General features: G+C 39.0%; 1 protein-coding gene across 8 annotated transcripts in view; it reads left to right on the forward strand.

The window, feature by feature from the left end:
- The first annotated feature begins 4,069 nt into the window (after nt 1–4,069).
- CPEB2 (cytoplasmic polyadenylation element binding protein 2) overlaps nt 4,070–27,973 on the forward strand; it is a 67,457-nt gene continuing 43,553 nt past the window's right edge. For 2 of the 8 annotated variants that reach the window (XM_034958308.4, XM_034958311.4), the window contains exons 1-4: nt 4,070–5,924; nt 8,885–9,166; nt 9,920–10,009; nt 18,768–18,858. In XM_034958308.4, the coding sequence (XP_034814199.2) occupies nt 4,263–5,924; nt 8,885–9,166; nt 9,920–10,009; nt 18,768–18,858 (2,125 nt within the window). In that variant the 5' untranslated portion in view covers nt 4,070–4,262. Of the gene's footprint in view, nt 5,925–8,884; nt 9,176–9,919; nt 10,010–18,767; nt 18,859–27,973 lie in introns of all 8 variants that reach the window. The other 6 variants (XM_034958312.4, XM_034958314.4, XM_034958313.4 and 3 more) reach the window with 4 other exon arrangements.

Consider the following 27,973-nt stretch of genomic DNA (forward strand, 5'->3'; position numbering starts at 1 on the left):
GACTGACTAATTTTGAAAGAAGTTCTGTGGACAAAATGCTATCAAACAGCATTGCATGCTACAGAGAAATCTTTCATGAAAGGGAGATTCAATCTATGTGACAAACTCTATCTTTGTCTTAAGAAATTGCCACAACCACCTCCGCCTTCAGCCACCACCATGCTGATCAGTCAGCAGCCATGAATGTCGAGAGAAGACTCTCCACTGACAAAAAGATTATGACTTGCTGAAGGCTCAGATGATCATTAGCACTTTTTAGCAGTATTTTTAAATTAATGTGTGTATATTCTTCAGAATAATGCTACTGTGCACTTATTTAAACGTAATTACAAGTTATGTTTAGACTATAATTGAGAACTTATGTTTAGACTATAATATACTGTAAACATAACTTTTACATGCACTGGGAAACCAAAAAATTGGTGTGACTTGCTTTATTGGGATATTTGCTTTATTGTGGTAATCTGGAACAAAACCCACGGTATCTCTAGGTTATGCCAGTAATTTAAAGGTAGGACAAGCAACATGTTCTGATGGCTTGGATATGATGCAAGAAGGACGGAAGTGGACGGAAGCGAAGAATGACTCCAGGGTTTTTGCCCTGAGCAACCAGAACAATGGAGCGCCACAGGGATTGGGCCCAGTGAGGCAGGGAGTTTAATTTTTGATGTGTTTAATTTGAGGTATCTATGAGACACTCAGTCAAATGGGCAAGTTGTTCAGGCAATGTAAAAGCAGAAAAAGAAGGCAGTAGCTAAAGGAGGGAGAATATAAGGTCAAAAGGTTTTGGCTTTACTTTTCAAAGGTGAGAACTAGTAAAGCAAGTTTTTGTGCACATGGAAGTGTTTCCTGGAGAGGAAAGAGGTCATGATGAAGGACAGAGAGAGAAAACTGTTGGAGCCCATGTCTTGAGTAGGTTAGAGGTAGGATCTGCTCCGCCAGTGGAGAGGCTGGCCTTAGACAGGAGTATGGGCAGATGGGCCATCCATTGTATCGAGACGGAAGGCAAGGTGTGCAGGGACAGATGCAGGGAGACTGTGGAAGTTCTCCTGTGGTTGCTTCTTTTTTCTCAGTGAAATAAGCATGTAGCTCAGCAGCTGAGAGTGCTACATGCTAGCAGATGCATGTAGGAGAGATGTGACAAGAGGTTTTCAGATTGAGCAGAATGTTTGAAATGGTCTAGGACAGTGGTTTTTCAGCTCATAATCTGATAGAGGGTGTTAAAACCAACTTTGTAATTTGAGATCAAACGTGATTTTAAAATGAAAATAGAATTATAAAAAGGAGTTTGTTGCATTATTGAAAGAATTGCTTAATAGCAGCTTTATTTCAGTTGCAGGAGTGTGTACTTGCACATATATTGGGTTGTAGCAAAAATATTTTTAAAAACACTTGCCCAGGACAGTGGGAGTAAATGAATAAGGGACTGTCAAATACAAAGTCAAGGTCCTAGTTAATGATCATGAGTCAAAATATTTTCATGTAAAAAACCAAAAAAATCATTGAATGGACTCATAAGATCTTGGCATGGAAACTGCTAGAGGACCATAGTCCCTCCCCAGTACTTGCTGCTCCTTCTCCCTACCCCACTCCACTCTCCACCCTAGGAAACCTTTTCATTTGAATATTTTCAATAAGGGCAAGATCACCAGCTTACAAGATGTCAGAAAGTAACTTTCTGCTCTAAAAAAATGGGGCCCTCACAAAAGTAGTGAGTAGAGGCCCTGGCAGGATTTGGAATTTGGTGTATTTAATACGAAGTCTGACTTATTATGTAATAACAAACTTGATGGCTTTTCCCCATTTCAGAGAGCTCTAAATCCTCTAAGACAAAACTAGTACCAGAGCACTAAGAAATCTGGTTTTTGTTCAAAACTCTAGCCCAGAAAGGCACCAGTTAGCTTTTAAAAGTATGTGCTCTCTCCTCTTTACTAACTGCGGTGTTAGTGGATAATTGAGCTAAGGTTTATACCTGTATTTTCCCCCTATTTCAAGATTTGTTGTTGGATCTGCAAATGATTCCAATCAAATACAACTGTACTTGGAAAAAAAATCATCCGTTGTTAAGACTTTACATTCCTTAGTTGCAGAAGTAGTTTTTTTTCCTGCACAATACCTTTTAAAAAATGAATATTTAATATGTCAATATATACTCTGAAAATAACCATTTATATTTTAAATTCTGAGCTCAGGTTATTTTCTAGACATTGTAATTTAGAATAAAAATACTTCTCCAGTTCTACATTTTGCCTGACTGTTAAAAATGATTTTGAGATTAGCAAGTTGAACCAATTTTCTATTCACCTGACCAAATTCTGAACCATTTGAGTTTTTTAAAAAGTACTTTTTCCTTATTGTAAAGGCAACATAAAACTTGGTTCATTGGACAGGATAGCAGAGATAAACATTATACATGAAATATAGTTCCCTGGGGCAATGTTGCTCTCTTTCTACCGTGTTTATTTCGATTTATATAAATTTGAGACACTGAACAGAAGTAGAATTCAAATAGAGAATGAGGACTTATAAAAATGTACACTCTGCCTACATCAGTAAGAGTATGCTAATTTATAAAATTAAATATTTAATCTTAGTTCACTTGTAAACCAAAATCAAGTAAAGTCTGAATCCACCTTCTATTGCTTTGGGGGTTTGAGTCTATATTCTAGGATTCATTTAATAGTTTCATTTCTCTAAGCATCAAGCAAAACAGTTAAAATTACAAAACAGAAACATAAAGTTCACCTCATCATGTAGTATGGATCACTCTGTTATTCTTTATCTAGACCTTCAAATACTTTATGTAAAATGTTTCTATACAAAAGGAAACACAGGATTAGTTCCTCCTCTAATGCTTCTAAAGAGCTCTACCATGGAAAGCTCTCTCCCTTCCATTTTGCAAGTCTCAACAAGTCTGCTGCTGAGTCAGAACCTCCTTTTTTCCCTGATGTAAGAACTATTTCTCCCTTGAAAATTCATAAAGCTTAGGAATAAATTAGAGTCTCCCTGGGGGGAAGGGGCGGGGACGCCGGAATGAATGTGGTGGGGAGGAGTCCCACGCTGCAGCCCTGATGATGGCACACGAAACGCTTTTATGAAGCGGAGCTGGCCCGGGGTTACCATGGGAGCTCGCCGTGGAACCCGTTCCACGCATCCGAGTGTGTAAATAACCACGCGGAGCGTGTTTGTTCCAGGGACTTTGGTCCTTCTTACCCAAGTGAAAATGCCTGGAATATAGCCGAGGCTTCATGTTTACCCTACAGAAACACCCTCGGCGGCTTTAGGACGTCGGTGACAGCACTCCTACCAGCGCCTAAAAACAGAAACAAGCTTAGAGGGCGCTACCTAGGGCTACAAGGAGGCCCTAGATCGGGGACTCGGGGTCTAGAGGTGCGGGGCGAGGCGCTCAGCGGACTTCAAGCCGGCAGAGCCCAGACGCTAGTTCACCACAGGACCCCCGGGCTGGGCCGGGCTCCCGCGTTGCGCTGGGGGCCCCTCGGGCGCCTATTTCTACGCGGGCTCGCACAGTGCAGGCGCCGGTCGGGGTCCCGGGCCTCAGTTTCCCCCGCGGGCCAGCCCCGCTCTGGGAAGCCCGAGTGGTGCAGCAGGGCTTCTCCCCACCCAGGGCGGAACCGAGGTGACAGGAAGGAGGAGGCACCGCGAGGGGCGGAGACGCGTGCGACCCGGGCAGACTCTGCGCGGATCCCGCGCCAAGGAGGGGCCGTTGCCCAGGAACCGTCCCTCCCTCCCGCGCGTGCTTGCCCTCGTGCGCGCGCCCGCCCAATGCTCCCGACCACTGTTTGCCAGCCGACCCCCACCCCAACCGGCCTGTCCATTTCCCCGGGAGCGGAGAGACCCAAGGAGACACGCCGCTCGCTCCCGCCCTCCCGGGAGCGCGAGCGCGCCCTCGGCTGCGTCTGCATAGTAATGAGGGGCGGGGAGGGGCGACGGGGACGCGGTGGCCTCGCGCCCGCGCGTGCCGGGACGCACCGCGGGGGGCGGCGCGATTGTGAGGTGGCGCTGACGCACGTTCCGGGGTTCTTAAGCGGCCAGGGCGGCTACGGCGACTGCGACGGCGGCGGCGGCGGCGATCGCCGCGAGGGGTGGTGGGGCCGAAGTCGGTGCCCCCTGGCTCAGTCACGGTGTCCCTCTCTCACTGACTCCCCCTCCTTCCACCACGGCCGCGCAACCCCAGCGCCGGCGGCTTCCTAGGTGGGGCAGGGGACGAGGAGCGTTTCCTCCCGCTGCCGGCGGCCTGATAAATGAGGGATTTCGGGTTTGGGGTGCTGCAGACCGCCCCGCTCCGAAGTAGCAGTCCTGGGCCCCTGTTCAGCGGCGAGGCGTACGGTCCTTACGCCGTGGGGTCCGCCAACCCGCTGCCCTCCGCCACGCCCTTCGGCCCGCTGTCGCCACCACCGTTGCCTGTCACCGGCTTCTTAGAGGCCGCCTCCCCCTTCTCCATCCCCCTCGGCGGCGGCGCGGGTAGCCCGGCCGCCGCCGCTTCCTCTTCCTCCCCGTTCCTGGCGCATCAGCAGACCATGCAGGATGAGCTGCTGCTGGGGCTGACACAGCAGCCGGCGCGGCCGCTTTCGGGGGCGGCGGCCACGGAGAAACTCCCCAACCACCACCCCGGCGGCGGCACGATCGCGGGTGTGACCCACCTCCTCCCCTCCCAGGACTTCAAACCGAGTCTGCACCACCCCTCCTCCTCCTCCGCCTCCTCCTGCTGCTGCTGCCGCACCTCCTCCCCGCAGGACTTCAGTAAGCGGCAGCAGCAGCAGCTGAGCAGCCAGAAGAGGAAAGAGTTCAGCCCTCCCCACCTTCCCCACCCTCCGGACTCGAAGCCGCCGCCGCCTCCGCCGCTCCACTGCCCCGGTCGGTTCAGCCCGCCGCCGCCGCCGCCAGCCGGCCCGCTCCTCCAGCCGGCGCAGCTCGCTCAGCGCCAGCAGCAACAGCCGCCGCAGCAGTTCAGCCTCCTGCATCAGCAGCACCTCTCGCCGCAGGACTTCGCCCCGCGGCAGCGTCCGGCAGACCTGCCCCCGCTCCCGCAGCTCCCTCCCTCGCCGCCTGCAGCCCCGCGGCGCCGCCACGGAGGCGCGGGCAGCCCTCGCAAGACCCCAGCCGCGGGCGAGGGCAGCGCCGCCGAGTCCCCCAATGCGGGCTTGGCCTCCTCGACGCCGGTGAACCCCGCGCCGGGCTCCATGGAGTCCCCCAACCACCCTCTGCTCAACAGTCCCAGTAACCTCCTGCCCGGAGGTGCGCTTGGCGCGGGCGCCTTCAGCAGCCTGCAGAGCCCGGACCTTCCACACCCGGGCGGCGGCGGCGGCGGCGGGGGCGGGGGGCCCCCAGGAGGCGGAGGGGGAGGCGGCTCCGCGTCGCCGCCGCCACTGCCCGGCTTCGGCACCCCCTGGTCGGTGCAGACCGCGTCGCCGCCACCCCAGCCCCAGCAGCCGCCGCCGCCCCAGCCGCAGCAGCAGCCGCCGCCACCCCAGCAGCCGCCCCAGCCGCAGCCGCAGCCGCCCGGCTCGTCTGCCACCACCCCGGGCGGCGGCAGCGGCGGCTCGCTCAGCGCCATGCCGCCGCCCAGCCCCGACTCAGAGAACGGCTTCTACCCCGGGCTGCCGTCGTCCATGAACCCGGCCTTCTTCCCGAGCTTCTCGCCCGTGTCGCCGCACGGCTGCACTGGGCTCAGCGTTCCGACGAGCGGCGGCGGCGGCGGCGGCTTCGGCGGCCCCTTCTCGGCTACCGCTGTGCCCCCTCCGCCGCCGCCCGCCATGAATATACCTCAACAGCAGCCCCCGCCGCCCGCGGCGCCGCAGCAGCCGCAGAGCCGGAGGTCGCCCGTCAGCCCGCAGCTCCAGCAGCAGCACCAGGCGGCGGCCGCCGCCTTCCTGCAGCAGAGGAACTCCTATAACCACCACCAGGTACGGCGGGCGGCGGCCTGGCCGCGCCGCGGGACCGGGAGACCATGGGCGGGGGACGGAGGCGGGGGCAGGGCAGCCGGGGACCCGACCTTAGCCCCGAGAGAAGCCGCGACGGGGGACACTCGCCCAAGTGAGAGTGGGACTGAGAGGGCGGACAACCGTGACAGGACTCGGAACCCCAGCCCCCGGTGGGTTGGGAGGGCAGTGGCCACCGTGGGCTGTGGGGGCGTGGGAGACGAGTTCGCGCTGGGAGCCGCGGCTGGCCGGGCGCCCCCTCGAACGTCCCGGCGCAGCAGTGGGGACTGGGGCAGGGGCCGAATAGCGCCGGGGCCGCGGGCGGCCGGGCGCGGCGTCTCAACCCGGCCCTCCTAGCTGGCGCACCCCGGGATCCGCCCTGTGCCCTGGGCCTGGAGGGCCGCCGCCCCGGACCCCCGACGCGGGGAGGCGCGGCGAGGACCGGGGGCTGGCCGGCGGCCTCGGAAGAGCGGCCGTGGGAAGTGAACTTGGGCAGGGGAAAAATGATTGCTGGAGAAGGTGCGTGCGGAGGAGCCCAAGACTCTGTCTCGCTGTCCAATGAGGGAAGGCGGAAAGGCTTTTTTTTTTCTTTGGAGTTTGTTTATTCTTATTTGGCCGGCGGTGATCTCGCCTTGAAGCCTCAGCCCCCCGGGCGGTCAGTCGAGCCGCTCCCAAAGCTCCGCCCGATCAACCTGCTGGCAGCGCCGCACCCTGGGCCGCCGGCGAGTCGGGAGGGAGCGGCCGACCGCCCTCCTCGCAGGACCTGGTTCCCGCGGGGCCGCCTTCTTGGCTGTCACAGGACTGGGAAAGAGAAACTGTTAGTGACGGCTCGGGTTCAAACCGAGATATCCCACGAATGTCTTAGTTTCTGTGCTTTTCAATGTTGGGGTCATGTTTTGTGGGTTTTAAGACAAAACTGAACTTGGATCTGGGATTGGTGTGTTTCCTCGTAGACTTTCGGTACATTTTTTGGTTGCCTTAACCTTCTACAAGGGAATATGTGGGCCGTGTGTATTTTAAGTAGGTAATATTGTGAAATGACACTGGGCAGAATTTTTATTTTCCGGATCTTTTTTGATTCAAGATCTTTTTTGTTATTCCCTCAATACAATTTTTGGGTGACCGCTAGATTGGTAAATTGGCATTGAAAGAGTGTCTTGTTGGTTTTGAATCTTGTTAGCATTTGTTGCAGAGTTCATTTTGTTTAAGTCCATTTTCTATTTTCGTGATTAAGGATTGACAGAGACGCAAAATATGACCTTAACCCCATAACTTTTTCAGTTGACCAAAGTTTTCAAGGATTAGTCTTTTTAAAGTGAATATTATCTAAATTAACCCAAGTGAAAGTTAACAGTTTATCTAAGTTAACCAAAGTGACAGTGAACAGTTTTTGTTGAATCACTGATTTCTTTCTTAGAAAAGAGAATGTGGCCTATAAGGATTGAAAATAGGGATTTTGAAATAATGTTCCACTTTTTCATGATTTTTATAACCCTCAGCAACTGTCTTTTGTGTCTCAGGATCTTCATTTTGTTATCTGGAAACTTGCCCACAGAAAATTATCTGTAGGTAATTTTGTATTCTTAAAGTTGTGGTACAGAGCGTTGGAAGAACATATACCATGATCCATATTTAACTGTAATTTGCTTTTGGACAAAAGATGGGTCTAGCCATGGAGTGTGAGAGGTCACACAGCTTTCATATGGAATTTTAGATCACTGGAAGATAACTTTGAGCATTAAATCATTTAATAAGGAGAGTAAGGCCCTCAAGAATGAAGTGGTTTGTCCATGGCTCTCTAATTATGCTTTGGAACTCTGTGGAAGAAGAAAGAGTAATAATATACTCATGATTATGTTAGTATTTAAAAGTGTTTAAAAATTGGTGCTATAGATCAGGAGTTTCTCTTTTAATTGTCTTATAAAAAGCAGGTTCAATTTTAAGAGAACCATATTTATTTGTAGTAACTGTATGGTTCATACTTCTTTAGCTACATCTTAACACCAAAGTATTAAAGTATAAACTTATTGACAGTAGAATTACCAGCAATGAATACTTCTTAAAAAAAAAAAAACCCAAAACTACAATTATTAGCCTTTTGGTGGATTTACCATTCTTTGATGATTTGACTTGTCTTGCCACAGGTTTGAAATTAGGATGTAATTTACTTTTGAAAATGAATCAACTTGATGGAGACTTGTATCAAGATCTCTAGTGGAATAATCAAAGCATATAGTTAATTGGCAGTATACCTCAGTGGATCCACCTATGGGCAACATCAGATAATTGCTTCACAGTTTATGGATAATTAAGTGAAATAAAAACAATTAAGACAAACTATGCTAAAACTGGAATAAAATGCCTTAACAGTTAAATAAACAATGCAGAAAAATGGCATAGTTTCTATACTGTCCTTATTTCAAAAGGCGATTTTAATTTGTACAAGAGTAATTCCCACTTTTGTAGTAGTGCAACTTGTTTTGGAAACATAAAGTCTATATATTTCACTTGTATGAGTAGGATATTTTAATTAACAAAGACCATATTTTTAGTTGTGTGCCTAGCATAATTAATATGGTTGCTTTAAGATCACCATGTATGTTACATCTTTAAGAATCTTCAGAGTTAATTTCAATTTTTTTCTTCATATTTATCATGTATACAGTTATCTCTGAAGGATAAAAAGGAACTGCATGGTTCTATTTTAGTAACTGTCATAAAATATCATGATATTTATAGTATACAAGAAGATGAAAACTTGACCAGCATCAAATATGATTTGACATAGAAAGATCTCAAGACTGTTACTTTTATAACCTAGAAAAGATGTATTCTTTTGCCTTTATATATTTCATTCATATAAATTCTTAGGTCTGAAATTTGAATTTGAATTTGAATTGTAAATTCTTTAAATGCCGCAATTTAAATAGCTATGTTTTCCCTAGCCTCTTCTGAAACAGTCTCCCTGGAGCAACCATCAGAGCAGTGGCTGGGGCACTGGAAGTATGTCCTGGGGAGCAATGCATGGCAGAGATCATCGTAGAACCGGAAACATGGGAATCCCAGGAACTATGAATCAGATATCTCCATTGAAGAAACCGTTTTCTGGTAATGTCATAGCACCACCGAAATTTACTCGCTCAACTCCATCACTGACTCCAAAATCTTGGATTGAAGATAATGTGTTCAGAACAGACAACAATAGTAATACACTCTTACCCTTACAGGTAAGAATGGTATGTAAATGACCTTATCTCTAATGTTAATCTTTCAAAATAGGGAGTTGGGTGGTGGTGGTAGTGGTATGCTAAAATTAACATTTTTTCAAATAAAGTTTTAATTTTTAAGCATGTAATTTAATTAACAAAGGTTAAAATATCTATACAGAGAAAATTGAGAATGTAAAATAATTCTCTAAACACGCAATGGAAAATAAGCTTAGTAAAACGTAGAAAAACCTTTTGTATTTATTAAATACATACTGAAGCTTTCAATTTGGCAGCTCTTTAAGAATGCTTTAATTTATAAATTCTAATGGGCCACCAAAATTTGTTTCTCCTTTAATATAGCTAAGCTAATATGTTCTGTAATTGTAACTGTTCTTAGAATTGACTATAATTGGCTGTATATATATTAGAATATACTTAGTACAGCTGTGATTGTGGCAAAATAATATTAGGGCTTTTTTGCATCTAATTTAAATTTATCTTCACTAATTCACCGATTATTTTTTCTAAATGTGGCCTAATACGTTGATTAGACTTTTTTTTTTCTTTCAGCCTTTCTGTTATTTTGTTGAAGTTCCCTTACGGCTATTGCAAGTGAGGTTTTTGTTTTGTTTTGTTTTTTTCTTAAACCTTTAGAGGATGGAATGAGGATTTAAGATAGAGCTTTATTTTTTGTTTTCTTTCTTTCTTTCGTTGGGTGGGTATGGGGAAGACAACTGCTCATTTCTGATGAAAACTTCTATGCTATTGAAGGTGAGATCTAGTTTGCAGTTGCCAGCTTGGGGCTCAGATTCACTCCAAGATAGTTGGTGCACTGCAGCCGGAACATCCAGAATAGACCAGGTAGGCTGCACAGTGTATACTTTTTAGGATTTCGGTTAGGAGTTTAGTATTTATATTATGAGTAGGATTTATTATTTACTTTCTTATTATACCTATTGAAACATATGTTAGAGGACACTGAAGCAATTTATTTTTTAAGGATCACCTGCTTTGAACTATTTAATGTAAGAAATTTTTTATTTTCAAATTTAAGAGTAATCCTTTTATAATTCTAAAACATAATAAACTTTTTTTGGAAAAAGGAATTATATACACAAGAGCACCTGACTTTAAACATCAGTCAAACTAAGCAGATTGTATCTCTTTTCAGAATTAAATGCAATTAGGTACAAAATCATATGTTTACTTAACATCTAGCTTTATATTTGATGTTTCATAGAACTTTTCAGTAAATTTTTGTCATGAAGTCTGTATTTGTTTTGAGATATATTTCTAAAAAAGACTTCTCTTGGTTCAGTTTTTTCACCTTTATTAAAAAATATATAGCCTAGTATTCTAAATTTTGTTACTGCTTTTATACCCTGACTTATTCCAAATAATCAGTTTCCTATGGAGAAACCGTTAGTCAAAAAGCTGGGAGTTAGCCTTAATCAAATTACATTTACACCTTTGGTGGTTACAAAATGCTATCTTTCTTCCTGCAAACTGAATTTGAATGTATACTAGGTACCAGGTGGTGAGGATTATTATAGGTTATAGAAAACTCAGTCCTTATATATGCAGGTTCTTTCTTACAGAGCTCAAGTTTGAATGAGCATAGACTTAACGTTGTGTGTGTTATATGAATGGAGCTATGTTATTCTAAGTCTCTTCCTTGGTTAATTTATCAACATGAGATGATTTTACAAGTAAGGACATAAACAGATTAATAATACGTTTGTAAGTAACATTCTAATCTAGAAGGTTAGCACTAATTTTGATAATCAACCACTAACAGTTGTTTTAGCCAAGTCCTGCCTGTTTTCCAAAGTAGTCCTGCCAGGGTCTTCACCTAAAAATGGTAGTTACTTCATGCAATTTGCAACGTATTGTCTTGTTAATTTAAGTTAGCTATTTACCTCTACTCTCTTCTCTAGTCTGGTCCAGTTAAGCCTTATTAGTGACGTTTTTATGGTAGCATTTTTGTATTTAAGTTGAATACATGAATGCCTAGGAGATGGTATGTTTAGGAGAAGAAAATTAATGTAATTATTTTGAAGGTGGCAAGAGAAATGTTTTCAAATAGAAGAGGACATAATTACTCTGTGCAGAAAGAAGCAATAGGATGGATACATATATAGGGTACATATATAGGAGAAATAAGTATCCATGGAAAAGAATACAAATTAGCTGGCATACATGGTCCATGAGGCAGGGACAGATGTTGAGAAATCAGATTATTGAGTTGATTTCAGTTGGAGGGATGCTAGAGAGGAGATAGGGGTGATAATGAAAGGGAAGCTTTCACACCAGCCTCCGGGGCTGCCCTCCCACTTAGACTTCAATCAAAGCTATTCTGCTTTTACCTGTATTATAACCTAAGATTTTAGGGAAATTTATTTTAGGAAAAATGATTTTGGTGCTTAAAGATAAACTTATCTGGTAAACTGCTGAGATATTGGCATTCCCTTTGGACTTTTGAGCCAGAGGTGTGATGTGATGAAGTAAAACACAGTGGTGGGGGAAAAAAGAGATAATGGAAAGTGAATGGAACTGGAAGGAAAGAAGGCCTGAAACTTGGATCTTCTTCCTCTTCCTCATAATCTTTATGACATTGAATGACATAGTTTATGGGTTTTCATCTCTTTGGGTCACAGTTTCCTTATCTGTAAAAGGGGGACCTTGAACTGGGTCATTTAAGGCCTTTCCAGCCAGCTTTTAACACTTTCTCTGATCTGTTTTGGCCATTTCTTTTCCTCCATGCTGCCCCACCCCCCTTGCCTCTATTTTTAGAATACAAGCCTCTTGGTTTCTTTGAGCAAAGGGTCTTAGGCATTAGTCTAAGGCAGTGGAGGTAGTATGTGACCTTTCAACTGGACTTAAAAGCAGTGTCATTGTCTCCTCTAAGTACCCTAAGAGTACTTACACATAGTTTGTTGTGTGTTTCCATCTTTCCATAAAAGGTTGAAGTATTTGAAGTTGAGCCTCTTAAAAATACAGCAGCAGCTACAAAATGAGATTGATATCTTAAAATGTTGGGTAGTTTCTCATTCTTTGGCAAAATTAAAATTATAGAAGATTCTTAGTCACTTAAATGTCTGAGGAGATTATCTGCATTTCTGACCTTTTGTCATCATATACAGTGTAATTCTAGTATATTTTTGTTAACAAGTACATTATTTTTACAACATTTTACTTTTTATTTCCTTTAGTCTCAAACTGATTGGGGCCTAGAATATAATACAAAATTCTAGAACTGAAGTCTTAATTCTTATACTTGGATACCGCGGGCTTTACCTGTGTCAAGAGCTGAACACGTAATCGAATTCAATAAATAAGAAAGAGCTAGTTTTGTAGGTTGATTTTTATTTCTGTTAATATGTAAAATTTTGTGGGTTGGAATTTTATTTTCAATAAGATTTTTTAAAAATAGAAAACCCTCAAATTTAAAACTTTCTAAAAGCAAATATAAATTATTATAAACATTTCTGACTTTAAAATGAGTATTACATATCTCTGTGAATTTCTTTTCTTTTTTTTTTTTTTTTTTGGGACAGTTTCACTCTGTCGCTCAGGCTGAAGTGCAGTGGCACGATCTCGTCTCACTGCAACCTCTGCCTCCCGGGTTCAAGCGATTCTCATGCCTCAGCCTCCCCAGTAGCTGTGATTACATGCATGCACCACCATACCCGCCTAATTTTTATATTATTAGCAGAGACAGGGTTTCACCATGTTGGCCAGGCTGGTCTCAAACTCCTGATCTCATGTAATCCGCCCGCCTCGGCCTCCAGAGTGCTGGGATTACAGGCTTGAGCCCTCACGCCCGGCCAGTATATCTACATGAATTTGCTTAGGGTTATTAATTACTGTACTTTAAAATGTCATTAGCTAGTTACCCTTGAGAGAATCATACTCAAAAGTTTGAATTCTAAATTATATTACAATGGAATTTGCAGCCAGATCCAGCAATGTGCACTACTTGGAAGGCTGAGGCAGGAGGATTGAATGCCTGAGCCCCAGAGTTGAGTCCAGCCTTGGCAACATAACAAGACACCACCCCCTCTTCCCAAAAAAATAGGAGTTTTCAGTTTAATGTTAAGGTTACGCTATATTTATTCATATGTTTTAAATCAAAGAGTAAATAGCCTTTAAGTGAGGTTATTATTACTTACAAGTTTACATATGACATATCAGCTCACTGTAAACAAAGTAATGTCTTGGAACAGTAATTGAATGTGTGAAGCATGTACGTGCATGTCCGCCTGCCTTCCACCTGGGGAATTATCAATATATCAACTCTCAATTTTTGCTCTTCCACAAGCTCTACTTGCAGTGCTTGCGCATGTCACATAATAAACTACCTTGAATTAATTGAAGATACTTTCCATTAATCTTTAATAGTCAGGCTGTTATGATAATGTGGTAAATCATAATTTGGAGATCTGTCTCAGAAAAAATATTATTTGAATCTTTACTCACCTTACACACAAAAAAACAGTATATAGTTGCATACCAAACCCAATTTGTTTATCTGATAAAGCATTTCTTAAATAGTGGTTTGTAAACCAGATGAACTTCAGGGACATTCATAGTCATCAAACTGTTACATGCCCACTGAAAATGGAAAAGAATGGACTCTTGTATTACAGCTTAAGTAATGGATGCCTTCTTTTTGTTTCCTATTCTGTGTTCAGTGCTTTAATTGTTCTTGAAATGTTTTCCAACTTGTCTATTTTAATTCTTGTGAGTACTAGAATAGCTTTGGCCTTTTAAAACATTTGTTTATTTTTTTCTGAGAATGGCTAACACACTTTATTGAGGTTCGAAATTAATAAAGAAAAGAAATGTATCTTCGTTCATTCTGTATGTTAGTGTTTTAATTACCCTTAGAATATATGGATAAAAAATACTATTCTTTGTCTTGGAGAAGGTAAGAGTCTAGTTAGATGAATAAGGGTTATCTATGTAGAACAACTAGAGAATGAGAAGAGAGCTTATGAGATTGAGTACTGCGTTATGCAGTAGAGTAGCACGTCATCTGCTACTGAATATGGTGTGATAACATTGTGTAACAGGAAAGTATGATCAATATCTACTTAAAATTAAGGACAATATTAGCACTACATTGCTTTATTTTAAAGTAAAAATTAGAGAACTAAACACAAACATTGTAAGTACAATAAAAGCTGATCTTTCTAGTTAAGCAGAATAATACATGTTCAAGCATCTGCTAAATCATTAAATATAAGAATATAGGGGTTTTCTATAATCTTATTTTTCTTTGGAAGAGTACCTCATTTTCAAGAGGAGAAGTTTCTAATTGACCACTTCTTTAAAAATAAAACAGGGTTTTTAATGTATCCCAGCAAAAAAATTAATATCTCTTCAAAAAGTTCTCTTGTGATTAAGTTTGAATTCCCTTTGTCATACTGCTTCTAATATTGTACACTGACCTCCTTAGTTATTTTTCAGTGTTTATAATCTTTTCTTAGGTTATCTTTTTTCAAGATTTGGATTCCTTTGTTCTTTTCTGTGTTTTTCAGCCTTTCTAAGCTTTTATTGACACTCCTGTAAGTGTTTGTGGCAAATGTCTGGGTTTAAGAAAAAACATGAAATAAATATTATAATAAAAGAGGTTATGCCTTTTCCAACAATGTTTTCTAATCATTTTATTCTGTTAGTTATTGTGAGATTCTGTAATTTGTTTCTGAAAGCCCATTTAGTTGATTGTTTGCCAGATAGTTTTTATATTTTAGAATAGATTGCATGCACACTTTTCCTCATAGAGTCTTATTTTTCTGAAGTATTTTGGTGCTTTCAAATAACCTTGTAATAATAAATGTAAATTACATTGCTATGATTTTCCATATTTATTAATGATAATTAGTATTGTTGCGTTCATGGTAACTTGAAAATTGCCTTAGTTCTTCTATTTAGTTTTCAAACTGATGGCAGTTTGCATGAACACAATTTTTCCTAATGTCTGTATTTCAGAAGAATGCATGAGTGTTTGTTTTATAACCAGATTTGTTTCTGTTTTTTCAGAAGTCATATTTTAATTCCTGCAATTTATTTAATGGAATTATCTATATCTTTTGCATGTAAGCCTATAGGTTTCATTAAATTCAAAAAGCAATTTTGAGATGTCATGTGCTCTTTGGTTGCTCAAGGCTGTTTTATGTTTGTTGCTTTAAAAATCACAAGGGATGCAGCTGATGCTTTACAAAGTACAACCAAGCTAATCGTTTTAAAATAGCTTTGCTGTTTTCTTTCCTAGAGTTGGAGTTTAGGATCAAATACTTAACAGAAAAAGGAAAATAAGAGACCTTATAAGTAGGCATCTCACTGATTCAGTTAGATACAGACATTCAAGCCGAAGTTATTAATACATGCAGCCTTTTTGAATAACACCTCTCAAAATTGATTATATAGTGGTCACTGATATTTATAGTTAGTTTAAGGATGTTTCTCCTTCATACTTTAAATATTGTCCATGACCCGTGCAATAATTTTACCATGCTATAGAGCAAGATCACACCTCTTGCAATGAAGGTAGAGGGTACTTTCCCCTACACCTCCAGAAAAAGGAAGTTACTTAGGAAATATTGTTTGGGTGATTTAATAGTTACCATTAATTAAGGTCATCGGTTGACTGGGCATAGGTTGATTCTGTTCAAAGTTAACAACCTAAAAAGATAACCATGAACTGTAATATATTTCCTTTGTGAGGATTTAGGGTAAGGAAGATAATAAAGTATTTTAAAGTATTTACAATATACTCTTAGAACCTTCATGATATGGCACACCTGCAGAGGGATTTTTTGCTTAATTATATGAACATTAACTTTTATCATTACAGCTTACATTTTATAATTCTATTTTAAATACATCTGGGAACTTTCAGTATTGTGGTACTTAATCTTCCATTGGGTGGTTGGAAATTCAGGTTCATAGCAAGCCACGTTAATCTGATGCTTGTCTCAGTTTAGTCAATTAACATTTGACTACCTGTTCCGTTGAGGATTCTGAGAAAGTTTTATAGTCCTTTACCATTACTATTTAAAAAGTACAGTCTTTCTCCTTACAGAACTCGACTTTTTTTTTACATTTTTTATTGAGTTTTTATGGTAGAGATAAAGGAGTATTCATTCAACAGACATGAGAACTAACTATATTCTGTAATTAGATAGTCCCTATTCTTAATCAACTTAGAAGTTTAGTGGGACAGACAGGAAAATCAACAAATTAGTTATGAACACAGTATAGTGGAAGCACAGGAAAGATGGAAATATCTGGATAGATTCCTAAAATTAATATGTCATTTTTGCCCATATGGGCCATCCTATTCTCTGTTTCAGTTTTATTAATATTTCATTTATTTTAGAGTATTTTGAGTCTTTTTCTTTTCTAGAATTTTTAAAGAGACTATAGGCATCATCTAGTCTGACATGATTATTTTCTAGGAGTTAGAACCAGAGCCTAGAGAGATTTAGTGACTTCAGATGAAGAAACTAATTGCTTCTTATAAAGTGTGATATCCAGACCAGCAGAATCAGTATCACCTGGGAACTTGTTAGAAATACATACTCTCAGGTTCCACTCCAGACCTACTGAATTTGATGTGTTTCAGCAGTCTGTGTGTTTAACCAGCCTTCCAGATGATTCTGAAGCATGTTCAAGTTTAGGAACCACTGTTACAGCTCATTGATTCTTTGTGCCTCCATCACTAATCAAGGTCACTGTTCTAGAGAGCAGCTGTTATTGATGCATGTGTTTTACCTCAGGGGCCTTTCAGTAAAAATCAGTAAAGAGTACTGATAGAGTTAATTGGTGATAAAGCTGGAATAAGAGCCTCCGGTCTAGCATTCCTTCCGTCATTCAGTGTTACTTTTTACCTTTTTAAATCCCTGACAGCAACTTAGTCTACAGTACTGATTCTGAACCCCTAGCTTTAAAAAGGCTACAACCCTAATTTAAACATCAAAGAAAAGTAAATAAATGAACATATTCTTAGAAAAGCTTTTTAGGTTTTTCTTCAGCTTTCTAAAGAACTGATTCTGAATCTTCTCTGGATTGTGGACTCCTGTGGAAAACTGATGAAAGCTATAAACCTTTTCTTCGGGAAAAAAAGAAATTATGTATACACTAGTCCCCCCTTATCCATGAGGGATACGTTCCAAGACAATCAGTGGATGGCTGAAACTACAAATAGTGCCTTCATATGCTGTTTTTTTCCAATGAAGACATATGTATGATAAGGTTTAATTCATAAATTAGGCACAGTAAGTGATTAACAACAATAATAATAAAGTAGGACAATTATAACAATGTAATAAAAATTATGTAAATGTGGCATCTCTGTCTCTCAGAATATCTTATTGTACTGTCCTACAGATAACTGAAATCATGGAAGGCAAAATGCAGAAAGGGGGGACTACTGTACACCTATGAACAGTATATTACATATAATCTCAGAGACTTCTGGTCTCTCTTGAAGCTAATGGACCCAGGTTAATAAGTGCCTTATTTTGATTTCTATGGGGGCTTTTATTTCCACTTAATTTTCAGATTCTTCCTTTCCATTTTCTGTGACAGTCATTTTTTGAGAGTTTAGAATGGACTATCCTGTATCCCCCACGTATACATAAGCTTACACATGCGTGTACACACATATGTAACTGGGTGGGTGAGTATTTTGGGAAGACTCCTAGATTATTTGGAGGGCATGGGCCAGAGCTTCCTCTAGTAGTTCACCACATACCTTTTTTCAGGTACACTGAGTATGTATTGAACAGAATATAGTAGAAATTCATGGACATTAAAGAGTCAGATTCTTTCAAATAAGCAAGTGAAGGGATTGAACATTCACCAAAGAAGATTCTGATAACAAGACTTTGGAGACTTGGTGAAGTAGCAGACTTAATGAGATTACTGTGCTTTTACTCTTCTCTCCTCCACCTGCCTATTTTGCAGGGGAGTTGGGGGAGGCCGGCTTAAAAATGCAGAGACAAATATGGAAGCACTTTAGAGAGTAATATATGAATCTGAATATTCTAGGCATTAGTCCTTGTTCTGGTTATTAGTATCTTATGCTTTTGATTTTTACCGTATAAGATGTTTATGCACTCATTATGAAATTCAGACTACTGTGTCAAATAACAAAATGTTTGATAGATGTTTAAAGTATGGTGCAATTATGGAACTAAAATACTTCCTCCCAAATATTTATTTTCTATGTGCCACTATCTGTCTTCCTAAATATGTGAGAAAAGTTTTGAAATTAACCAAAAAATGCTTTCTGTGTGTATAAGATTTCAGGAAACTTTATAGAGAAAAGTAACTATAGAAATTATTTTACTGTTTTGCATTAGTATTGCCAATAAAATTAGATTACTTTTGATAAAAGATTTAAGAGATAAATGTACTGAAAATAATGTTCTCCAATGCAAGGAACATTGTAGTTCATGAGATCTTTAGTTATTGGTATTTTCGTGGGATACAGATTAATTAGTAATAATCAGAAGTCCTATTTTATGTAAGAGGATTTAGATAGTGTTTTATAATCGCTTTTTGAAAAAACTGCATAGATTATAATGTCTTTTTTCCTCTTCTCTTCCAGGATCGAAGTAGAATGTATGACAGTTTGAATATGCACTCTTTGGAAAATTCTCTTATCGATATTATGAGAGCAGAGCATGATCCTCTTAAGGGTAGGTGACTTTTTAAAAAAATATATGTTTATATTATACACCAATTTGCTTATCTTACTAGTTTTTATATGAAAGTGAACCCTAAGTAGCACCTATATCCAATATAAAACTCTCTTACACATTTATTAATGAGAATCTTTGTTTTTATGAAATGCCATATTTTTCCTTTGTTGCTTAATGTGAACTCACCTCCCTTGACTTACAATTTAAGGAAAATTTACTATTTAGAGACATGCTTCAGTTCACCAGAGAATGAAGGATGGATCTAAAAGTATACACTAGTCACTTGTCTAGAATTCTTTCAAGTACAAAAATACTAAAAATATTTCTTGGAATACTTGTATTCACAATTTGCAGTGATTCCAGCCTAGAATTATCCCTAGTTAACCTCCTTTCTCTATTTTTCTTCTACTGTCATAGGGTTTTGAAAGGGGGGGAGTATTTTATAGTAGCTTCTCTGAGGTGAAAAATAGCTTTTCATAGAAGTTGAGACAAATTAGGGAAAAGAACTGGCCCACTTACCCTATAGTAGCAGTCTTCACTGATTGTTTATAGTATTTGAAGAAATTTCATTAGCATACTTGTTTTTGTCTGTACATATTCTGTGTATAAAATGAAAAAAAGCAATTATTATATATTTTTATACAATATATCACATTGTCATTTATATCAGTGGTGAGAATCTACCAAATTGTCTATTTGAGTCATGACAGTTACTATTTATCTATTGCTACATAATAAATTATCTCAAAACTTAGCAGCTTAAAAACAGCAATAAATATTTATTACCTTAAACAGTTTCTGTGAGTCAGAGATTCAGGAGCAGCTTAACTATTTTATTCTGGCTCAAAATCTCTCATTGAATCAAAATCATGGATTACTTTGTAAATTTTCGCCATTTTTAATTCTATAAAGCCAAGTTAGAATTCTCTTTCAAGATTTGGCCTAAAAACTATAAACTTCCATATTGGCAGGGAGGTGGCGATGTGGGGCTAAGTTGATAATACTGACCACATATCTAACTATTTTTTTCTGTTTATGGATTTTTCTTGTAAAAAGAATTCCTTGTCTTTTTAATTCCTTAATTTTAAGGAGCTTGAGAAGCTGAGGGGATATTAGTGATTGTTGATTATGTGTGCTAATAGTAATTCCTCATACAAACTTATAGTTGTATGTCAGGTTTTTGGGGATGTTTGTTTGAGTTTCTTTTTTTTTTTTTTGCTTTTAACCAAAATTCAGCTTAGTTTTTTGAGTATCTTTGTACAGGGTCTTGGTCTTTTTCACTGTTATGCTGGCAGTTTCAGTGGTTTGTCTTAGATCCACCGTTTAGAATAGAAGCCAGCAGCTTATGATTAAGAAGTTTCCTGTTTTTCTCCTTGGCTTCTCAAGAAAGAAAACTCTTAGAAACTCCAATACAAGATAAAGTCAAGATTATTAACTGTTACCAGTGGATAATAAAAGTTTTTCATTGTTGTTTCTCCCAGTCTTTTTTTTTTTTTCAAAAGGCTTTTTAAACATGTTAGACAAAATGTTCATTGTGGCACTGTTAATTATCTCAGTTTTTCTTTTTGCTAGCCTGGGTTATAGTAAAAGTGAAGGGAAACGTAAAAAGAGGACATTGAAAAGGAAATGGAAGCATTATAAGGCTAAGGGGAATTTTATATATATATATATACGCACACACACACGCATATATAGATACATATGTTTTTTAATCTCAAGTGAATTCAAAATTTTTAAGTTAGGAAAATTATCTTTGGCTGTGAGAAGGGAAAAAACATGCTCACTAACCACCTTTAGGAATCATTATGGTGACAAGTCTTCATATTTACACAAAACGTGGAATATTTTATCTTCCACGTGTTTTATGACGGAATTTTTAAGTAGAGAAAAAAGAAAAAAATCGAGAAACTTTCTCTGCATAAAATAAAAAAATAAGACTGATATTTTTACAAAGCACCATCATATCCCTATTTAAAATTATCTTGGTACTAAGTGCTGCCACTTTAAGTCTTTTTTTTTTTCCTTTCTTTTCTTATTAATACAAATTCCACTGCCTCCTGGGATATTATGTTGTATATTTTCTTTCTCTCCATACTCTGATTATTGTACTTTTTTCTTTGGGCTAGACCTCAGTAGAATCTTCTAAATCAAGGTGGTAGCAAATGGAATAAACCATCCAGGGTTTAACACCTGAATTTGCTTTCCTTCTTTCCATTACTGTTCTTGAGGGCAGTATTTCGCCCTCCGTCTCATCTCTTGTCTCTTACCTTCTCAACCCTTGTAGGAAATCCTGTCCTCTGTTTAATTTAAAAAAAATTATTTTCCCCTAGAAAACAAAATGAATATTATTTTATCCTTTTTAAATGCTGTTTTACAAACCAGCCATTTGTTTTGTTTTTGTTATGGGATCTGATGAAAAAGGAGAAGGGAGTTGGAGGGTAAACTTTTAAAATGAATTATTTCTCTTTATATTAATGCTGAAAATATCTAGGAAAATGAACTTCAGTGAGGAGAGATATTAGTTATCTCTCTATAATTATCCCAAAATTTAGCAGATCAAAAAAACAGTATACATCATCTCAAACAATTTCTGTGGGTTTAAATTTGGGAGCAGTTTAGCTGGTTACTTCTGGCTGAGGATATCTCATGAAGTAGCAGTCAACATACTGGCTGAGGCTGCAGTCATTTGAAGGCTTAACTGGAACTGGAGGATCTTTTTCTAAGATGGTACACTCACATGGCTGGATGTTGGCAGAATAACTTCGTTTGTTGCCTCATGGAACTCTCTACAGGGCTGTAAAATTTTTCTTACAACATGGTTGCTTATATCCCCCAAAGTGAGTGATAAAAGCTCAAAACAAATGCCCCAATGTGTTCTATGTCCTAGCCTTAGAAGTCTCATACCATCATTTCCACAACATTCTGTTAACTGCATAGATCAGCTCTGCTCAATTTAGGCCGAGTCTGCTATTCAAGAGATGTGAATACTAGAGGCTGGCTACCACAGAGGTAAAAGGCAGAGGGGTAAATTTGTATTCAATTCGACCCGCAGTTAAAGGAAAAGAAAAATTAGTCAAGGTGAGACTGTCAATTGGAAGAAAGCAGTCAAGCAGATCTCTAGAATGCTAAGTGGCAGGTTCCTGACCTAACTGAGGACTGGTGATTGTGCTAACAGAAGCACCTTCCCTCTTATCCTTGTTTATGCCCAAAACACTTCACTGCAGCTTATTTGCCTTTTCCTACTCCCCAGTGTTTTTTCAGGACAGTAGGGAACCTCCATTGTTTAATGTTAATATTTTCATGGTCTGGCATAGCAGGTGGGAAGGGTCTAGTCTTGTTGAAGTTGTACAGATGTGAAATGATGGCAACCCAAGATGGAATGCAGAATGTACTTTACTCAATTAAGTGTGTCTGTTTTTGCACAAGTTTCCTAGACACTGACTGCACGTTGTCGGAGACAGACATAGTGTCTGCCCTCATTGTATAGCCTACTGGGGAAAGAGAGATTCCTTATACAAATACAATATACATATCTACTGTGTGTTAGAAATACTGTGGAGGAAGATTATGAGGTGTTTAGAGAGATTATAAATGGAAGTACCTAATTTAGATGTGGAGTAAAGGAAGCTGAGACCTGAAGCATGAGCAGCACAATGATGGAAAAATTGGGAGAAAGTGTCAATTAGACAGAGGAACCAGCATGTGCAAAAGCATGGAAGAGAGTGTTACATTTGAGGAACTGAAAGGAGGCTAGCCCTGGCATAGCTTGTTTAGGGCTGCCTGATGCCGACTGGGTGTAACAGGGCACAGTTAACACTGTCGAGAGTGTGCTATCTTTTGCTATGGATCGTGAACAGTGACACACTGTTAAATGCTTTCTTTAGTATGAATGGCACTGACCCGTCTGCTTTATTTATTGTGTGGTAGTTTCTCTCCATTAACATCCTATTTTCTGGTGACTATCTTGATTCTTGGCAAATAATTTGCTTTTCAAAGGAAGATCATGGATTCTTTAAATGGTTAAAGTAAATCATGCTTTGCCAAGTACTGTTTTGTAGTTTTTCAGTTTTAGATTTGCATACCTATTTTAAATAATTTGTGATTTTTTAATATATGTGTATATATATTCCCCCTTTAACAAAAGAACAAGACAGTGATTATTGTTAAGCTCTTTTCCTTCCCTGCCCCCAACAATTTGTAAAAAGGCTTACTGTGTGAGTATTTTTGCCAGAAATTGCTTGTATCATTCCCCAAAGTATAGGGACAAACAGAAGTACTTAATTGTAGCTCATAAAAGTTGATTTGAAAACTCTAGGAAGAAATGTAGTTTATGTAACGGTTTGGGGGAAGATCTGTGTCAGTAAGTCATAATGCCTTTACCAGTGTTTCATGAGCAGTTAAAGGGAATTAAGGAAAAAGAATTTAGAATATGATTTTACACCAAGAAATGTCTAGAAGTGGATGCCTTTAAAACTTATTTACTACGTTTTTGTATATCTAGTGTCATTTTTATTACCTGATTGCTAAACTCCTATTTTTTAAGACTCCTGAAGTAAGAAGCTCTGTTTATTTTAGGGCATATAAGCCCTGAGAAAATAAGGAGTTATTCCTGTAAGGTGCTGACTGATTATGGTAGTACCAAATTGCTTATTTTCTTCCACTTTTCCCTCTCTTTCTCTTCAGCTGACCTTAATATAAGATTACAATACCAAGTCACAAAATAACTTGTATAAATTTCTAAAAGTCTCCATTGTGAGAACTTATATTTAGAATTTAAGAACTGTCGAGCCAGACAGAGGTTCTCAGACACTGAGACTGTGTCAACCACGTGGTTTTCAGGGCCCATCCTAGAAGTGGTGTAGTTCGTGTGGGGTGTAGAACACACCTGGAGAAACTCTGGTATAAGAGAGCAATGGTAAAGAGATCTTTAAAAAGCTATGAAAGTTTAATGGCATTTATTAAAATAAAGTACAAAATAAAACAAATACCAATAATATACATGCCAAAGCAGGTATGTCATCTGCTCTTACAGGACTCTTCCTTATTTCCCCTGACAGAGAAAAAGGGGTGCATTTCTCAAAACTGAGTTTACTTTTTCTTCAGCCACTGGTTTCCTGAAGTTGAAAGTTTTAAAATTGCCAATAACAAAAAAGAGTATAGAAGAAAATCACATATATTAGATACATATCTATGTATCTAATATATATATGCATTCAGTTTTAAATGAAATGTTTCCATTTATTTTAAAAGGGAGTAAGTAGAATTGACATTCTTTTTCCTTTGTTGATTTTTCATTTCTTCATTCTATAGACTCCTGGCCTTTGATAGGAAAAAAAAATTATTAACTTTTGGAGTAAATTGTATTTATATAGCAGCCATATGTATTTTATTAAACATATTCTGACTTTAAGAGGTGATTACTCTTATAACGTACATGGAATCTTAATACTTTACCCTTCCACTACTAAGAATTGTTCATCTTAGTGAAAGTACAATTTATGAGTTTGACTGGTAATTGAGAATATCTATAGATTGAAAAGGAAATGATAAAAATGTGGTTGTGAAAGTTTTTGTTTTAAAAAAACTCATTTGAAATATGACATCATGGATAGAGATAAGTTTTGCTTTTATTCCTTTTTACATAGTTGTCTTTATTACAAACTTATTAAAACATACTTGAGTTTTATTTCTTCCAAGCATCTTTGAATATTTAGGTAAATGATTTAAATTATGACAGACTGAAATTTTTTTGTTAAAAACTAAAACCCATCAGACAGAAACTACAATGAATTTTATTAAAATCACATTTATTTATTCAGAACATATATGTGCTTACTGCAATCCTGTTATTCACCACAAAGCATCTTTCATATGATTTGAAAAATGTTTATATCACTTGTTTTAAATGGAAAGTAGAACAACAAAAAGAATGTTTCCTATATATAACTTGCAGTGATAAAAGCAAGTAATTGGAATAATTAGGCTTATGCATTTTAACTACTTATAGTATTTGAAGATATATCAAAGAATTTCTTCTGAAGGTTTTTTCTCCAAAATGATAGCATTTTATCCTTTTTAAAGTGTTTGTTTTCCTGTTACAAAAAAAATAGTATTCATTTATTAAAGAAAATGTGGAAACACTAGGAGAAACAAGTTTTAAAATCATCACTTATCTCACAAACTAAAATAATCATAATTGATATTTTGGTGTATAATTTTTCCAGTCTTTTCATTCTCTATTTATAAACTTAAAATATTTGCAGTAATTAAATCTTTGCCTTCCATCCAACCTGGTTAACTTTTTTAAAAAATTAGTTTAAAAATATATTTACATAATTTTGAAAGTCAAGTAGTGCTATAAGTCTTATATAACGAAAAAATAGAAGTCTCCTTCCTCCTCCTTGTCTGTCCACTTCAGATTCCCGCTCCTTACTGGTAGCCACTATGAGCTTTTTTTTTTAACTCATTATGTAATTATTTGTAAATAATATGCTTGTGCTTCTATATTTCCTACATTTTAGGTGTTGTATGTTGATATTCTAATATGACTTAATATCCTTCAATATTTCCCCTACTCTGTCCTCCAAAATGATAAGAGCACTTTTGTTTAAGTCAGGGATTGTATTACTGAGATAAGGCAAATAATATTCATAGATGAACCTTGTATGTTTTGTACTATAATGTAACATTTTCTTTTTCATAAAGCTTTCTTTTTCCTGGAATTAATCATTATCTTTTTTAGTTTATTTGCTTAGTTTTCTACGTATTTATCATTAATTCATCCCAGTATTTATCCATAGACTGTAAAGCTTCTTTCAATACATACAAACGCATCAAATTATCATCCAGATTGTTTTTTTTCATTATTGCAGTCCTATATAGCAGTCATTTTGGGACTTCCATAATCCTAGGAATTCCTTTTTTTCTGTGGAATCCATGTCCTAATCCCCATGTCCTTTCTTTAATGACTTACACCTTTGTTTTTCTTTGATTTGTTGGACCTGTATTACCTTCCTGCTAATGGGACATACATTTTGAGACACTATATGTATTAAAACATAATGTTTCTACCTATATAATATGATAAGTCACTATGGAATTATATATTAGCAATTTAGAATATTGAAGGTATGATCTTTTAACCTCCAGTATTGCTTTAAGTGTGGCATCATTCTGAATCCTGTTCATTTGTATGATTGCCTTGATTTCTTACTTTATTTTTTTGTTGTTTTTCTTTCTGGAAGCTTTTAGGATATTTTTCATGCCTGTGGTTCTGCAGTTTCATAATAATGAAATGTGTATCTTGGAATGTGTATGTGCATACATACCTTCCTTCCTGCCTTCATTTTTTAATTTATTAAGCTGTACCTTCATTGGACCCTTTTAATTCTGAGATTTATATCTTCAGTTCTTGGAATTTTGGGATATTATTTCTTTGATAATTTTTTTTTTTTTTTTGAGATGGGAGTCTCGCACTGTTGTCCAGGCTGGAGTGCAATGGCGTGATCTTGGCTCACTGCAACCTTTGCCTCCCGGGTTCAAGTGATTCTCCTGCCTCAGCCTCCCAAGTAGCTGGGATTACAGGTGTCCACCACCAGGCCTGGCTAAGTTTTGTATTTTCAGTAGAGACGGGGTTTCACTGTGTTTGGCCAAGCTGATCTCGAACTCCTGACTTTGTGATCTGCCCGCTTCAGCCTCCCAAAGTGCTGGGAATACAGGCAGGAGCCACCATGCCTGCCTCCCATTTCTTAATATTACCTCTTTTTGGAATTCCTGTTCCTCAAATGTTAAATGTTGTATAGTCATCATCTGTTTTTCTTTTCTGTTTTCCATTGTTTTGTCTCTTGTTTTGCATTTCAAGAGCTTATGTTTATTTTTCAAATCTTGAGTTTTTTGTTTTAAAAATTTTTGCTGATTTTTAAAATCTCCTTTAAAATAATTCTCAGAACTTTCAATTACATCTTATTCTTGTTGTTTGATCTTATTTCTCTGGAGGCTATTATAGTGTTTGAAGATTATTTTCCCAGTTCCTTATATTGTCTGTGCTTCTTCAAAGTTCTTTTTTATTTGTTTGTGTTCTCTTTTTTTCTCATGTTGGGGGCTTCATCTTTTACTGTCTATTCATATTTAAAAGTAAGACACAAAAAATGGGGATTGGAAGCTCAATGTATATAGTTGAAATTATCAACTAGTAATGATTGTAATAAGTCAATCAGGTGAGACCCTCACCATGCCTGTGTCTAGGTGTTTTCTTTTGTTCTGGGAAATGAACATGGATGTGGGTCTTCTAGTCTTCTGCTTGTGAGCTGTAGGCCTAGCTGCTAGACTTCTTAGATGAACCCAGGAGGGTTCTTTTAAAAACTAACAAGCAATCTTAAACCTTCTGTTTTTAGTTGCACCCGACTTTTACACACAGTTATAACCAGAGCTTCTGATTTCTGAACCTATCCAGGTGTGTACTACAGTAAATGGAGTGTTACTTGATGGCATTCCCCATGTATACACCGGCTTAGGTTTGTGTTTCAGTGATTTCTGGTCTACAAAGTTAGTTACCATTCAACCATTCACATTTACAGTTCCCAGAAATTTGATGACTTGGTTGTTTTATGATCCTGTTCCAGTGTCTTTATCCTAATGGGGTTATGCCTCTTTAAAAATCTTTTTTTTTTTTTTTTTTTTGAGACACCTCTTTCAAATCTTTTTAACCGCCACGTTAGGGATTTCAGAAGGCACAGAGGTGAACACGTGTATTCAGTCCTTTGTGTTCAGTTGGCAGTCTCTGTAATCTCTAGTCAACTTCTACCTCATCATAAAGACTCTTTGGCACCCCTATCAAGGGTAGATTACTTTTGTGTTAAAGATTTATAGAGAATCAAGTTTCGTTTTAATCAGAGCACTTTTCTTATTTTAGATTCAATTGTTTGTTTTTGTTTTGTTTTGTTTTTTTTGAGATGGAGTCTTGCTCTGTCACCCAGGCTGGAGTGCAGTGGCGTGATCTTGGCTCACTGCAACCTCCACCTCCCGGGTTCAAGCGATTGTCCTGCCTCAGCTTCCCAAGTAACTGGGACTAGAGGCACATGCCACCACACCTGGCTGATTTTTTGTATTTTTA

This window comes from Pan paniscus, chromosome 3, assembly GCF_029289425.2.
Source record: "Pan paniscus chromosome 3, NHGRI_mPanPan1-v2.0_pri, whole genome shotgun sequence".
Classification (NCBI taxonomy): Eukaryota; Metazoa; Chordata; class Mammalia; order Primates; family Hominidae; genus Pan; species Pan paniscus.